Raw genomic sequence first — 15,844 nt, 5'->3', positions numbered from 1 at the left:
TTATTAGCCGTCTCGCGGTCTGCATGCCCCCTTGCCACTGTGCAGCTCACTCTGAGTGTCTGGTTCTTGTTCTACTTGACCCAGAGGGCACACCCGAGACAGAAGGTCAGCAGCTGTGGCCCAGGAGGTCCTTCTGCAGGTCTCAGGCATGGGCAGGGCAGAATACAATTCTGTCCCATGAGTGAGGGGTCCCTGGCCCAGCCTCAGACCCTTGGCTTGCGGTCTCCACGCCCACAGTGGCCCATCCCTCCTCTGTCTGTTGGGGGAGCAAGGGTGTGGGGGCATGGGAAGGTGGGATGCCTGGGTTCTCACAGCAGCGCTGAGTCACAGGCAGCCATCTGGCTCCCATTAGCCCAGGGCGGCAGGGGGCTCCATGGGGCGGGCCCTGTGGCTGGCTGGGGGCAGGGACACTGCTGGGGCAGGCTGTGTGTGGGATGACTCAGGACCCATGATAACAGCCTGTGCGTATTTGGGGAGTGTAAACAGGAGAGGGAGAGGGAGCGGGAGGTGGAGGAAATGAAGGAAGGGAAAATTGTGGCTGGGTGGGGGGAGTCCCCCTCCCCACGCCCAGGCTGGCAGGCTCCAGGATCCCCAGTTCTGTCTCTGCCCAGTGAGGCCATGTCACTCCAGTCAGGGTTCTGTGCCCATGGTGAGGGACCAGGGTCTGCGGTGGAGAAGACTGAAATCCAGAGAGATAAAGGCTGAGGCTGACAGAGAGGGTCCTGAGAGAAATGGAAATATACAAGCAGGAAGAGCAACAGGCCCAGAGAGGGAGGCTGCAAGGGAAAGGGAACAAAACAGAAGCAAGGAGGTGCTGGGTGCAAGACACTGGAAGACAGGCTGAGGTAGAGAGCCAGGAAGCTAGGGCAGAGCTGAGTGGGGCCAGGGCGGCCCTGGGGGCTGGCCACCTCCAGACGGCACAGCCTAGCTGGCTGGCCTCATTCCTGAACCCCAATGTAGGAATGGCACTCAGGGCACGGGGCGGGGGGATGGAGGAGGCAGACAGTGGCCAGAGACCTGGGAAGAGGGATAAGAGACCTAGAAAGAGGGATAAGAGGAGAGAGAGAGACACAAAAAGAGCTGGGCATGGTGGCACACGCTTGTAATCCCAGTATTTGGGAGGCCGACACAGGAGGATTGCGCAGGTTTGAAGAGACCCTATTTCCAAATAAAGTAGAAAATAGGTCTGGGAGTATAGCCCAGAGGTAGAAAAGCCCCTGAGTTCCACCCCCAGAACTCCCCCCCCAAAAATGTATATGTATAGATATAGAGGGGGCAGGGGAGAGGGGGGATCAGTGGGTAGGAAACCCCCAAAACAGGGGTAGGGGCACTGTCTGAGGTGAGACCAGGCTGTGGGTGTGTGAGAGCTGCCCTGATGTCCCCTGGATAAAGAGTCACAGAGTCAGCCTGTCATCAGCTGCCTTGCTGGGGTGGGCAGGCAGGTAGTCAAGCTGAAACGTCAGTCCCCATCAAGTTCTGGGCTGGGTGCATCCTCAGGCTCCTCCTCATCAAAGTACCTCTCTTCCTCATCCCGTGCCACGATGTCCAAATTGTCAAAGTCGGGGTTGTCGTCCACTGTGCTGCAGAGGAAGAAGGCTGTCAGAGGTCCTGGGAAGCCCAGCTCAAGGTCATGGGACTCCCAAAGTCAGAGGCCAGGCAGCTGCCAGCCAGGGCCAACCCTCAGGGGATGCTGGGTCTCTTAGGACTTAAGACAGAAGGAAACCTTTTCCAAGTTAGAGACTTTACATAAAGACTTTGGTTTCTCTTGAAAGCTGGAAGATGTACTATGTGGGCCCATGTTCCTAAGGCAGGCACTGAATGGCTTTGCCTCACAGGGCATTTAGATTTTTTCCCCCCCAGTACTGGGGGCATTCTGTCTCTGAGCTATACCCCCAGGCCTTTTAAAAAATTATTTATTTTTTGCTGGGCGTGGTGGCGCACGCTTATAATCCCCACACTTGGGAGGCGGAGACAGGAGGGTCGCGCAGGTTCTAAGCCAGCTGCGCTGGCTTAAGAGACCCTGTTTCAAAAAAAAAAAAAAAAAAAAATATTTATTTTAAAAGTCACCAAGTTGCAGAGGGCCTAAGTAGCTGAGGCTAGCCGAGAACTTGTTATCCTCCTGTCTCAGCCTCCCAAGCACTGGAATTCCAAGTGTGTGTCACCTTGCCTGGCTCACTGATGTTGTGATTGTCCTCACCAGGGGCTTGCTACTGCAATCGAGTGGGTAGAGGCTTGGGATGCTGCTAACCACCACCACACAGGACAGACTTGCCTGCAAATTAGTGCCTGGCCTGTAGGTGGCAGAGGTGCCCAGGTTGAGAAGCCCTGTCTTAAGGTAGCAGGTCATCCTACCTGGCTTAGCTCCCAACTCTTCCTCCCTCCCATCACACCCAGAGGGTTGCCAAGCCCTACTCCATCTGACACCTGCCCTTCCCACGGCTTTGCTGCTCCTCTGACACTCACACCTGCTGTCGCCCTGCCAGGAACACTCTTCCCAGCCATTGCCGTCTCTTACCCTCACCTCTGCAGGTGGTTCAGATGTCAGCTCTTTGAAGCCCTTCCCTCATCTCCTGGACACTCCCTCCTGTTTTTGTGGTACTGGAAGATGGAACCCAAGGGCATTCTACCTATGAGCTGTACCTGTAAGCCCAGTTTTATTCTTTACTAGGGTCTCACTGTTGTGGAGGGCCTAAGCAGCTGTGGTTGTCCAAGAACCTGGATCTTCCTGTCTTAGCCTCCCAAGTACTGGGAGTTTTTCCTCATGGCCCCATCTCCATGTCTTCAGGCCCCTTGTGGGGATAGTCAAAGTGACAAAGTGCCTTGGGAGGAAAACCATTTAGTGCCAAATGTGGGGCCTGTGTGTCATACCTTCCAGCGTGTGTGTGTGTGTGTGTGTGTGTGTGTGTGTGTGTGTGTGTGTGTGTTACTGGGGATTAAGCCCAGGGGCATTCTACCTCTGAGCTATACCCCCACCTCTATTTTTATTTCTTATTTTGAAACAGAGCCTCACTAATTTTCTGAGGCTGGCTGTGAACCTGTGGTCCTCCTGTCTTAGCCTCCCAAGTACTGAGATAACAAGTGTGTACCGCCATACCGGGCTCATCTTATGGCTTTTAAGAGAACCAGGCCAGTCTCCATCCTCTTCATTGGAATGGGACCCTTTCCAGGCAGGGAAACCACATGTGGAATGAATGGCCAGCTGAAGGACTTGTCTGGCTGCTGAGAGGGCAGGGCTGGGGGCCACCATTCCCAGCTTCCTGGGAGCGGCACTGGCCCTGTCACTGAGGTGCCAGAGCCCAGGCACTCTGCTCACCACTTTGTACATGGGGAACTAGGTTCCATGGTGGCTGGGAGCAGATCAGCCAGAGTTTATCTCAGAGCTAGGGAGCCATTCTCCAGTCCCTGGCTAGCTGCGGGCTGGGCCCTGGCAGTGGTGATCGTGATTCTCATTTTACGGATGAGCCCACCAAGGGACTGTTTGCAGCCAGAGTTCATGTGTCACTGGGGCTCAATCTGAAACCAGGGAGGACTCTTTGCTACCACTCTGTTTGGGACCATGAGGCGAGACTGGCTCAGGTGACAAAACCACTTATCATTAACTCAGATACGCCACTTTCCTGGGTCCTTATCCTGATGACAAAATCCTTTTCTAAAGCTGGTGGCCCACGTGTCTCCCCTGGCTTATACTGCAGACACCAACACCCGGCACTGCAGAGTCAACTACTACAAGCCCCTCCACACAGGGCAGTAACCCAGCTAGGGATTACTTCTTGCAGTGTGAGGAGGTCTGGGGTCCTGAGGAGGTGGCTGGGTTTCCTGGACACACGTAGAGAGCTTGGGGGTAAGAGCACCTGCCAGATCACGGTTACTTTGCCAGGATGGAAATATTTTAGTATGTTATGAATAATGAGCAAAATGTCAGCCCAGTGATTCCCCTTCCTCTTAGCCGAGGGCACTGAGGCTCTGAGAACGCTAGCCAGGGTCACCCAGCCTCCTTTGGTTGGTCTGAAACCTAGGGCCTATGCCCTAGAACTGTTTCATGGCTGCCTGGCACCAGGAAGGGAGGCTCTCTGTGGATATGTACAGAGGGCTGGGGGAGGGCAGGGCGCGGAGCACCTATAGTCGAAGTCCCCATCCTTGCCATCCAGGAAGCGCTGGTGCATCCGGCTGGTGAACTCTTCTCGTAGGATCAGTCTTTCCTCCGAGTCTGGCACCCAGGAGTCTGAGTCTTTGTCTGACCTCTGGTCTGTGGAGGAAGACACCATAAGAAGGGAGTGGGGGGCTGAATGCAGTCAGAGAGCTGCTGCCTCCACACCCCCCCACCCCTGCTCAGTGGCTCAAAGAACAGTCCTTGCCTCCCGGGGGGGCACATCCCACACACAACAGTGTGCTGCTCTGCAGGCTACAAACCAGGGTCAGGCCTGGGAAGGCACTGCCAGCAGAGGAAAGGTGATGAGCCTGGAGGGGACTGCCTGGGACCTTTGAGGAGCGCAGGGCAGGGACACTGGAGAGGTGGAAGGGCTCTTAGATGAAGGGTCAGGCCACCCTGGCCTGGTGGCATGGAATAGAAGCAGACAGGTCTCAGGTTGGGGTGTTTAGACACCGGGCTCCTGTTGCAGCCCTTACCTTCCGCATCACTGTCTCCTTCTTCCTCTTCCTCCTCTAAGCAGGCGTCTTCCTCCTCCTGTTGCTGAAGCAGACGCTGCTGCAGCTCCCGCTCCTGGTAGGACTGGAGCAGCAGGTCGGAAAGCGGGCAGGCAGGCGTGCTGGGGGAACCGGGCCTGGGGACTTGGGGGGCTGGGGTGCGGGCACTGAGCTCCTCCTGGGTGAGGTACTGCCCGATGTACTGCTCATACAGCAGGGGGGCCCGGAATCGCATCTGCTCGTCACTGAAGTATTCACCCCCTGCACAGAGGAGAGTCAGGTGGGCAGGCCTGAGCAGACCTGCCCTCGTGTGTGTGGTCACGCTTCTACAAAGACAAGTTCAACTGTAAGTACATTCAGGTAAAGAAGGAAATGTGCACAGATGCTAGGTCATTAGTACTCACATGTGCATCATGTGTGTGCACATGACCAGGCCTGCACCTACCCCTGTATTTGTGTGTTCAAGTATGTGTGCATGGGCAGGCCCAGGAACCTCCCAGCTTCTTGAGATGCTGGGTCTGGAGCCATGAACAACAGTGCCTAGGCAGGAGTCACAAGTGACCACCATGGATGTGTGTGCATGGTCAGATGTGCACAAACCACCTCACACTGCCAACAGGTATGTGTGTGCCTGGCAGTTAGCATGTGGAACAATCCATGCTGCATGTGTACGCAGGCTGTGTATGCCTGTTTGTTGAGCCTGTCCAGCTCAGGATGTACAAGCCTGGACAGGCTTGCACTGTTGGGCATGTATGCCCATCTCTGTGGCTCTGGTATATGTGTGCATGCAATAAGGCCAGGCAAGGCACCAGCCTGTGTGGGTGTGCCTGTGGGCCTGGATGGGCGGTGGCGAGTCCTGCCTGGCTCTTTCCCTCAGAGGAGTTACACCTGCCCTTGACCTTCCTACCCACAGGTGCTAGGCCTGCCTTTAGAGCCCAGGGCTCGGAGTCCTAGCCTCTGCAGCACTGTGGCCTGCGATGTCCCTACCTGCTGGGCTCTCCCTGCTCTGCCCTCTCTCCCTCTCCACCTACCGATTGATTTATCCGTCCTTCCTGGCTCAGACAGTCACCTTTTTCCTCTGGATGTGTCAGTCTCTCTTCCTCTCCTGATTCATCCCCACCTCTCTTCCCTGCTTTCTCAGTTCTTGCCATCTAACTCTATGTCCTTCATTTATCCTTCCCCTTTTTTTGTGGTATCACCTTGAAACTACACCCCAAACCCCCTTTTTGGAGTATTGGGGATTGAGCCCAGGGGCATTCTACCTCCAAGCTACATCCCCAGCCCTATTTTATTTTTTGTGGCACTGGGGATTGAACCCAGGTGACTCCACCTCTAAGCTACATGCCCAACCCTATTTTATTGTTTATTTTGAAACGGGATCTCACTAAATGGCAGAAGGCCTAAGTTGCTGAGACTGCCCTCGAACCTGAGATCCTCCTGTCTCCGCCTCCCAAGTACTGGAATTAAAAGTGTGCGCCAGCCGGGCATGGTGGGGCATGCTTGTAATCCCCGCACTTGGGAGGCGGAGACAGGAGGATCCCACAGGTTCAAAGCCAGCCATGCTGGCTTAAGAGACCCTATTTCCAAATAAAAATATAAGAAAAAATAGGTCTGGGAGTGTAGGCCAGAGGTAGAAGGGTTTCCAGGAACCCAGTACCACCACACATACACGCGAATAAAAGCGTGCACCATCCTGCCTGGCTCACCGTTTTTATTTTTTTATTTACTTATTTATTTTTGCAGTACTGGGAACGGAATCCAGGGGCAGTCTACCTCTGAGCAACACCCCCAGACCTATATTTTTATTATTCTGAAACAGGGTCTCACTGAACTGGAAAGGGCCTAAGTGGCTGAAGCTGGCTTCAGCCTGTGCAATCCTCCTGCTTCAACCTCCCAAGGATCCCGACCTCCTAGGATTACAAGCGTGCGCCACCACGCCCAGCTCAATACTTTTTATTTGTGGTACAAGGGGGTGAACACTTTTTATTTTATTTGTGGTACAGGGGGGTGGAACGCAGGGGCTTTCTACCTCTGGGCTACACCCCTAGCCCTATTTTATACTTTATTTGGAAACAGGGTCTCACCAAGTTGCTGAGAGCCTCACTAAGTAGCTGAGGCTGGCTTCGAACCTGTGCGATCCTCCTGTCTCAGCCTCCCAAGTGCTGGGATTACAAACATGTGCTGCCACACCTGGAGACCTTTTTCTTTTTGAAACAAGGTCTTACTAGGTTGTTGAGAGGCTAAGTTGCTGAAGCTGGTTTTGGACCTGTGATCCTCTTGTGGCCTCCCAAATACTGGGATTACCAGCATGAGCTACCACACCCACTTGCCCTCCCCTTTTAACTTTGGTTCTGGTGTTTTTATTCACTAGATACTGTGTTTATGTGTGTTACTGGGGATGGAACCCAGGGGCATTCTACTTTTGAGCTATACCTGCAGCACTATATATATATTTTTTTTACTTTTTTTTTTTTGTGGAACTAGGGATGGAACCCAGGGGCATTCTACCTCAGAGCTACACCCCCAGTCCTAGTTTTTATTCTTTATTTGGAAACAGGGTCTCAATGAGTTGCAAAGGGCCTCAGTAGTTGCTGAGGCTGTCCTTGAGCTGTAATCCTCCTGTCTCAGCCTCCCAAATCCTGGGATTATAAGCATAAGCCACCATGCCCAGCCAGCACTATTTTTTTTTTTTTTAAAACAGGGTTTCAAGCCGGGTGTGGTGGCGCACGCTTGTAATCCCAGCATTCGGGAGGTTGAGACCTGGAGGATCGCGGTTCGCGGACAGCCTCAGCTGCTTAGTGAGGCCCTCTGCAACTCAGTGAGACCCGGTTTCAAAATAAAGAATAAAAAATAGGGCAGGGGTTGTAGCTAGGAGGTAGAATGCCCCTGGGTTCCATCCCCAGACCCGCCAAAATAAATAAATAAATAAAAACAAAAACAGGGTTTCACTAAGTTGCTGAGGACCTCACAGATTGCTAAGGCTGGCCACAAACCTGCTATCCTCCTACTTCAGCCTCCCAAGTACTGGAATTACAGGCGTGTGCCACCATGCCTGGCTTGCTAGATACTTTTTTTTTCCTTTTTTGGTACTGAGGATGGAACTCAGTGGCATTGTACCTCTGAGCTACACCCTTAGCCTTATTTTTTAGTCTTTTAATTTTTGAAACAGGGACTCACTGAGTTGCGAAGGGCCTAAGTAGCTGAGGCTGTCTGTGAACTGTGATCCTCCTGTCTCAGCCTCCCAAGCACGGGGATTACAAGTGTGCACCACCACACCTGGCTAGTTACTTTTAATTATGTTGTGGTTGTAAGGTGTAAGAAGAAGCCAGGGACAGTGGTATACACCTGTAATCCCAGTACTTGAGAGGCTGAGGAAGATCACAAGTTTGAGGCTAGCCTAGGCAATTTAGCAAGATCTTATATATATATTTTTTGTTGTTGTTTAATGGTACTAGGGATTGAATCCAGGGGCATTCTGCCTCTGAGGTATATTCTCAACTCTATTTTATCTTATTTTATTTATTCACTTGTTTATTTTTTGCAGTGATGGGGATGGAACCCAGGGACATTCTACCTCTGAGCTATACCCTCAGCCTTATTTTTTAGTCTTTTTATTTTTGAAAAGTGTCTCACTGAGCTGTGAAGGGCCTAAGTAGCTGAGGCTGTCTGTGAACTGCGATCCTCCTGTCTCCACTTCCCAAATGCTGGGATTACAAACATGTAAGCTACCAGTTTTTCTTTATTTTGAAATGAAGTCTAAGTTGTGGAGGGCCTAAGTAGTTGAGGCTGGCCAAGAACCTGTGATCCCCCTGTCTCAGCCTCCCAAGGACTTTCATCACAAGCCTGTGCCCCCAAGCCAGCTCACAAGTGTTTTTTCAAGAAGGCCTTCCTGACCTCAAGACCACGAGTACATTCCCTTTAGTTTCCACTGGTGCCTTTGGGTGTGGTGTGATCTTGTGTTTCTTAGGGACAGCCAATTATCACAATGCTGCGTACTGTGTCTCCTTGGCCTACTGCTCTAAACCGCCACTTGTGACACTTGCTAAATTCTCCTCACGGCTATGTGCCCCACTTTCTTACTGGGCTCCTGTCCATCTCTGTCTTTCTCTGTACACCTTACTCCACATTTCTTTTTTTCCTTTTTTTTTTTTTTGCAGTACTGGGGATGGAACCCAGGGTCATTCTACCTCTGAGAGACACCCCTAGCCCTAATTTTTTATTCTTTATTTTTGGAACAGAGTCTCAGTGAATTGCAAGGGGCCTCACTAAGTAGCTGAGGCTGGCTGCGAACTGCGGGAGGTCTCTGCCTCTGCCTCCCGGTTGCTGCCAGTCTCTTCCTGTGTTTCTATTTCTTTGTCCCAAAACATATTCTCCAGGATCTCTGCCTCTGTGTTCCTGCTCCTTATTCTTTCCCACTCCCTGCCTCCATCTCCCCATTTCCCAAAGCTGCCTCCTCCCCCCACCAGCCTCCACACCTTGGATGAGCTCACGCAGGGCGGCGTAGCGCCGGTTCCGCAGGCGGGTGCGCAGAGTGCGTGGCCGGGCAGTGCCCTGCCGGGTTACCTCAGCACAGTAAAAGTCGGCACGGTGGTCGCCACGCAGGTGGCCGAAGCAGGCCAGGTGCTCCTCTCGAAGGCCCGTGCGGAAGCGCTCCAGGAACACCAGTGGCTTCTGGTGGTACAGCTGGCCCAGGATGGCCACCTTCTCACGTTCTGTCAGGTCGGGCTCGCCCTGCTGCTGGCTGCACACAGGCAGGCGGCTGGCAGCCACCGCATGCAGCATGGCGCTGACTGCTGCGTTCTCGGCTGGGGGGATGTCACCATCCAGGGCCTCTGGCGTACTCTCTGCCATATCCACCTTGCCCTGGGGTCTGGATGGGACTGGTGTGGAGCTCAGCTCCCCCCAGTGCCCAGGTTTGGCCTTTGTGCAGCCTGCAAGGAGAGGGGAGATTGATTAGGGATGGGAAGGGTTGGGAAGGGGAGAAGGAATTAGGTAGGGAGGGACTGAGCCTCAGTTCACAGTTATAGAATACCTACTATATATTCTGGGCTCTGTTTTCGGCCCTCCAGACTACAGGTTGATATTTTAGTAGGGGAAACAGACATTTAACAGTGTAACTGCTGAAAATATGAATTATGTTAGGTGTTCTGTGGCTATGAAGAAAAATTAAGAGGGATGCAGGAGGGAATGGAGATGGCTGCAATATTTATTTATTTATTTATTTATTTTTTTGGTGGGTCTGGGTATGGAACCCAGGGGCATTCGACCTCCAAGCTATACCCCCTGTTCTATTTTTTTATTCTTTATTTTGAAACAGGGTCTCACTAAGTTGCGGAGGGCCTCACTAAGTAGCTGAAGCTGTCCGTGAACTGCGATCCTCTGGTCTGAGCCACCCGAATGCTGGGATTACAAGTGTGCACCACCACACCCAGCCTGCAATTTTAAATGGAAGGGTCACAGAAGGCTTTGCAAAAAAGTGACATCTTAGTATGTGAATATGAATGCATACTCACACATTCACCCAACCACTCTTCAGCAATTCTAAATCTATGCAAGCCCTGAGCTAGGAAACGCAGAGGATCCATAGGAAGAGTCCAAGCTAGTGTGCCCTCAGGGAGCACACTGTCTGATGTGGGAGAGCAAAGACCAAAGATAACATGAGCAAAGATAATAGGAAAGCTGGGTACTGGGAAACCCTGGTGAGAGCTGTTTCCAAGTATGGCAGGAGTTGTAGTGAGCCTGCAACAAGCAGGAAAAAAGTGGAGACAGGAAGTGGGGACAACTCTTTTAGAAGCTTGGCTGGGATGGGGAGGACAGGGGGATGACGGCTGCATGTGATGTGGGATTCAATCACTGAGGCAAGAGAAGATTGAGCTAGACAGAGGCAGAACACCCCTGAGTGTAATCCCTAGGGACAGATGGATGGACTCTCTCTCTCAGTGAGAGAGGGCAGGGGCTGTAGAGGAAGGGAAGGATGGAGAAAGGAGAACTAGGAACATGGTGATGAGGCTAGGGGGACAAGCCATAGGATTGAAGAGCTGGGAGGTACGAGAAGCACCTGGAATAAGGCCCAGTCTCTGGCCTAGGGATGGCTGAACCATCCCTGAGACAGGGAAGCAGACAAGAAGCAGGTTTAGAACATGGAAGTTAAGATGGGCCCAGGGGACATTTAAGGGGAGGTGGGTAAGAGACTGCTGGGACACAGACCTCCAGGCCCTCAGAAGAGAAGTGCTGGACTGGAGACAGAGTTGTGGGCGTCATCAGAGCAAAGATAAGAGCTAAAGTAGAGAGACATGAGAGCTGGGTGTAGGGAAGGCCAATGGGGTGTGTGTGTGTGAGGGATGATAGGAGCAGGGGCCAGGAAAAAGCAATGAACAGATGTGATGAGGCCTGGCCTGAGAAAGTTCAAAGCAGCAACCACCCCCCACCCCTACCCAGACAGCCACTCTTAATCCCTAGAACCTGTGACAGTGACCTTAAATAGATGGGGGGAAAAGAGGGTCTTCACATACCAAATTAAATTAAGGCTCTTGAGATGGAGAGATGAGCCAGCTGTGTCCGAAATGCAATCAGAAGTTCTTAGAAAAAAGCCCGAGGAAGATCTGACACACACACAGAGCAAAGGCAGGGTGAGGCACAAGCAGACATGGATGTGTCCTCAAGGCAGGAATTCCAGAACCCATCACTGGGCTATGGCAAGGAAGAGCTTAGAGCCTTGAGGAGGTGGGGCTCGGTGGACACCTTGATTTAAGTCCAGTGATTTGATTTTAGCCTTTTGGCCTTCAAGATAGAAAATAAATTTCTATTGTTTAAGCCACCCAGTTTATGGTAATTTGTTAAAGCAGCCATAAGAAACTAATACAAAGGCTGAGAAGGAACAGCCTGAGATGGGAAGGAAATCAGAGTGGTGTCATGGAAGCCAAAGGAAAATGTACAGAAAGGATGGAGGGTCAAAGGCATTGAATCATCCAAGTAAGCTAGTAAAAAAACTGAGCTGGGTCTAGTGGCCCACACATATGTAATCCCAGTACTTGGGAGGCCGAGACAGGAGGATTGCAGGTTTGAAGCCAGCCTCAGCAATGTAGTGAGATTCTTGGTAACCTAGCAAAACCCTGTTTCAAAACAAAAACAGCTGGATGTGGTGGCCCACGCTTGTAATCTTCGCGCTTGGGAGGCGGAGACAGGAGGATCGCACAGGTTCGAAGCCAGCCTCGCTGGCTTAAGAGACCCTGTTTCCAAATAAAATATAAAATAGGTCTGGGAATGTAGCTGGGAGGTAGTAGGGTTCCATCCCCAGTACCACCAAAAAAGGTTCCATCCCCAGTACCACACACACACACAAAAACAAAAAAAATCCCCAAATCAACCCCCCCCCCAAAACAAAAACCTAAAGCTAGGCGTGGAAGTGCACGCTTGTAATCCCAGTACTTGGGAGGCTGAGACAGGAGGACTGCAGGTTCACAGCCAGCCTCAGCTACTTAGGCTTTTTGCAATTTAGTGAGACCCTGTTTCAAAATAAAGAGAAATAGGGCTGGGGATGTAGCTCAGAGGCAGAATGACTCTGGGTTCAACTCCTAGTACCACAAAACAAACAAAACATAAAAAGGGCTGGGGGTATATCTCTATGGTTGCTGGGTTCAATCCCCAGTGCCACCCCTCCCAAAGCTGGATGGAGTGACTGTGTTTAACTGCATGTGGGGAGAAATCATTGCAGACCTAATCAAAGCATTTCCAGAGAGTAAGGCCAGATCACAGAGGGTGTCAAGTAAGAAAATGGAGACAATTGTACATGGCTCTTTGGGGGGAGATAGATGATGTCTGAAGGCAGCATGAAGCCAAAGGACAGATTTTTTTTTTTTACCCCCCAGTACTAGGGATTGAACCCAGAGGCATTCTACCTCTAAGCTACACCACCTCCAGCCCTATTTTTTCTTTTCCTTCCTTCCTTTCCTTTTTTTTTTTTTTTTTTTTTGGTGGTACCAGGGATTGAACCCAGGGGCATTTTACCTCCGAGCTACATCTCAGCCCTGTTTGTTTTTTTTTTTTTTTGGTACTGGAGATGGAACCCAGAAGCATTCTACTTCGGAGCTACACCCCCAGCCCTTTTTCAAGTTTTTATTTTGAAGCAGGGTCTCACTGAGTTGCAAAGAGCCTCACCAAGTAGTAGCAGAGGCTGTCTCAGCCTCCCAGACGCTGGAATTACAAGTGCGCGCCACCATGTCCAGTTCCCATCCCTATTTTTTATTCTTTATTTTAAAACAGGTTCTTACTAAGTTACAGAGGGCCTCACTAAGTAGCTAAGGCTAGCCACGAACTTGCGATTCTCCCATCTCAGTTTCCCAAGTACTGGGATTACAAGCATGCGCCACTATGCCTGGCTATTTATGCTTTTTTTTTTTTGAAACAGGGTCTCTCTATGTGTAGAGGGCCTCACTAAGTAGCTGAAGCTAGCTTTGAACCTGCTATCCTCCATGTCAGCCTCCCAAATACTGGGATTACAAGTGTGTGCCACCATACCCAGCGTCAGATTTTCTTTCTAGGTTAGAAAAATAAAATTCAGGCTAGGGATGTGGTTCAGTGGTAAAGTACACGCTTAGCAAGGCCCTGAGTTTAACCCCTGGCACGAAAAAATAAAAAAAAATTTAAACACACAAAGAATAGGACTTTTTTTTTGTGGCACTGGGGACTAAACCCAAGGGCATTTTACCTCCAAGCTACAACCCAGCCTTTTAATTTTTCCCCCCTTAATTCAGAACAGGGTCTTGCTAAGTTCCTTTTTGTTTTGTTTTGCGGTACTGGGGATGGAACCCAGGGGCATTCTACCTCCAAGTTACACTCCTCGCCCTATTTTTAATTCTTTATTTTGAAACAGGGGCTAACTAAGTGGCTGAGGCTGTCTGGGAAGGGCATTTCTCCTGTCTCTGCCTCCCAAATGCTGGGATTACAAGCATGTGCCACCACACCTGGCTGAGTCTTGCTAAGTTTCTGAGGCTGGCTTCAATACTGCTATCCTCATATCTCCAAACCTGCAATCCTCCTGTTTCAGCCTCCCAAGTACTGTTTGTCTCTCTCTTTAATTTGTAAACAGGGTCTTGCTGAGGATGGTTTTGAATCTGCAATCCTTTGCAACCCTTCTGTCTCAGCCTCCCAAACAGAAGGATAGCAGGTTTGAGGGCAGCCTTAGCAATTTGGAGAGATTCCTTGTTTCAAAAAAAAAAAAAAAAAAAGAGCTGGGGGTGTGGCTCTGGGGGAGAGAGGGGGGGAGGGGGGGAGAGAGAGAGATGAGCAAGACAAAAGCACTTCTGATCCTAATGGAGAGTTCTCAGAAGACAAAGAAGATGCGAGGTCAGAGACACAATCTGAAACGGAGTAAGAACTTTGAGGCAGCAGACTGGATTGTGGCCTTTGGGAGGAGAGTTAGAATGAAATAGGGAGCTGCTAGTATGGGGTAAGTAGAGTTTGCAGGGGACAGCTGAGAAAAGAAAGCTGTTTGGCACCGGGGAGGAGGTTCTCGAAAAGGGTTGGCCTGACCGTGGAAGTTAGCTCAGGGCTAGACTGGTAAAGAGATGGATTAGCCTAGAACTAGAAAAGTCCGGACTAGAAAGAAGTTAATTTCGGGACGGGACCACCCGCAAGGAGCGGCGAAGGGGACAGGAAGGTTAGGGCAGGTGTCCCCTATACAAAGTCCCCCATCGCGTTCCCAGGGAATCATTTCCTGGGGACACCGCAACCGTACTCTGCGGCCGCCTCCGCGTGGTCGGCACCTCACCCTCATCGGGTTCCCTCGTCGTCGTCGCCGCCGCCGCCGCCGCCGCTGCCTCCATTCCGGATGGCCAACTGTCGTCGCAGGCTCCGCACGCCAATCTCAGCGCCGCGGACTCAGCAGACACTTCCGCTTGTGCAAACTCCCCCGCCGGGGGCTTCACCGCACCCAAGCAATAAGGTTCCGGCCGGAAGGCGGACCTCCCTGAGCGCATGCGTGTCTCTCTCGGACGCCGCCTCTAGCTACCAGGAAGTAAAGGGGCACTAGAGAAGATCCTCTGCTTCTCATATTTAATGTAGGAAGTCAGGAGCGATCCGAACCATGGTTGAGTGCCTACACCCATGGCCTGGTGCTCTTATTGAATCAGTTTTTGTTCTTGTTTAAATGCCAGTGTATCTCCTGAATTTCTTTACTATCTCAATATTTTTAAAGCCTTTTCCTGGGGATTGAACCCAGAGGCATTCTATCTTCAAGCTACACCTCTAGCCCTTTTATTATTTATTTATTTATTTGCGGGTCTGGGGATGGAACCCAAAGGCATTTGACCTCCGAGCTACACCCCCTGTCCAATTTTTTATTCTTTATTTTGAAACCAGGTCTCACTGAGTTGTGAAGGGCCTAAGTAGCTGAGGCTGTCCGGGAACCGCGATCCTCCGGTCTCAGCCTCCCAAATGCTGGGATTACAAGTCTGCGCCACCACGCCCAGCTAGCCTTTTTATTTTGAAGCAGGGTTTAAATTGCTGAGGCTGGCTGGTCTCAAACTGCAATCCTCCTGTCTCAGCCTCCCAAGTACTGAGATTGCAGGCACACATCTTTGTACTTGGCTTTCAAGGAATATTTACCAAGTCTCTATTCATTTTTGCCATCGCACTCAGTCCCAGGAGAAATCTTCAGATACAGAGGAAAAAGAACCATGGACCTGACTCGTCCTATAGGACGAATAGGGATTCATGCTCAGGGCACTTTCACCAGCAAAGTAGACAGACGTCAGAAGCGAGTGGCCAGAGCCCTGATGGACTTGGGAGCTGCCCATCCCAGGCTGTGTCAGGCTTCTTTCTGCTAGGAAGGGAGGCCCAAGCTGAGGATTGACGGGTGAGCAGGACTGCAGATAAGAAAGGTGTCAGGTAGGAGGATGGCCAGCATAGATAGTTCGTGTTGCTATAAGTACTTCAGTATGGTGAGGGAATAGGAAAAAAAATTTTTTTCTTCTTTTTTACAGTACTGGGTGTTGAATCCTGGGGCAATCTACTTCCAAGATACACCCCTAGCCACAATATATATATGTAAATTTCTTTATTTTGAAATGGTCTGAGTCCCAAAGGGCCTAAGTAGTAGCTGAGGCTGTCCAGGAACCACGATCCTCCTGTTTCAGCCTCCCGAATGCTGGGATTACAAGCCTGCGCCACCAAACCCGGCTGGGTTTCTGTCTTTTAAGTT

The 15,844-nt window shown here is 51.1% G+C and overlaps 1 protein-coding gene across 1 annotated transcript; it reads right to left on the bottom strand.

Moving 5' to 3' along the window:
* Nucleotides 1-1,459: 1,459 nt before the first annotated feature.
* Nucleotides 1,460-14,468, bottom strand: CCDC97 (coiled-coil domain containing 97; the record flags this gene model as incomplete). Its single annotated transcript, XM_080702083.1, has 5 exons — nt 1,460-1,580; nt 4,117-4,246; nt 4,627-4,905; nt 9,120-9,575; nt 14,414-14,468. The coding sequence occupies 5 exons, from the start codon at nt 14,466-14,468 to the stop codon at nt 1,460-1,462; spliced, it is 1,041 nt and encodes a 346-aa protein (XP_080558209.1).
* Between the last annotated feature and the right edge of the window lie 1,376 nt (nt 14,469-15,844).

This window comes from Muscardinus avellanarius, assembly GCF_963383645.1.
Source record: "Muscardinus avellanarius genome assembly, chromosome: 10".
Taxonomy (NCBI): domain Eukaryota; kingdom Metazoa; phylum Chordata; class Mammalia; order Rodentia; family Gliridae; genus Muscardinus; species Muscardinus avellanarius.
The sequence above is the reverse complement of the archived record's forward strand: the minus strand, read 5'-3'. Positions and strand labels throughout refer to the sequence as shown.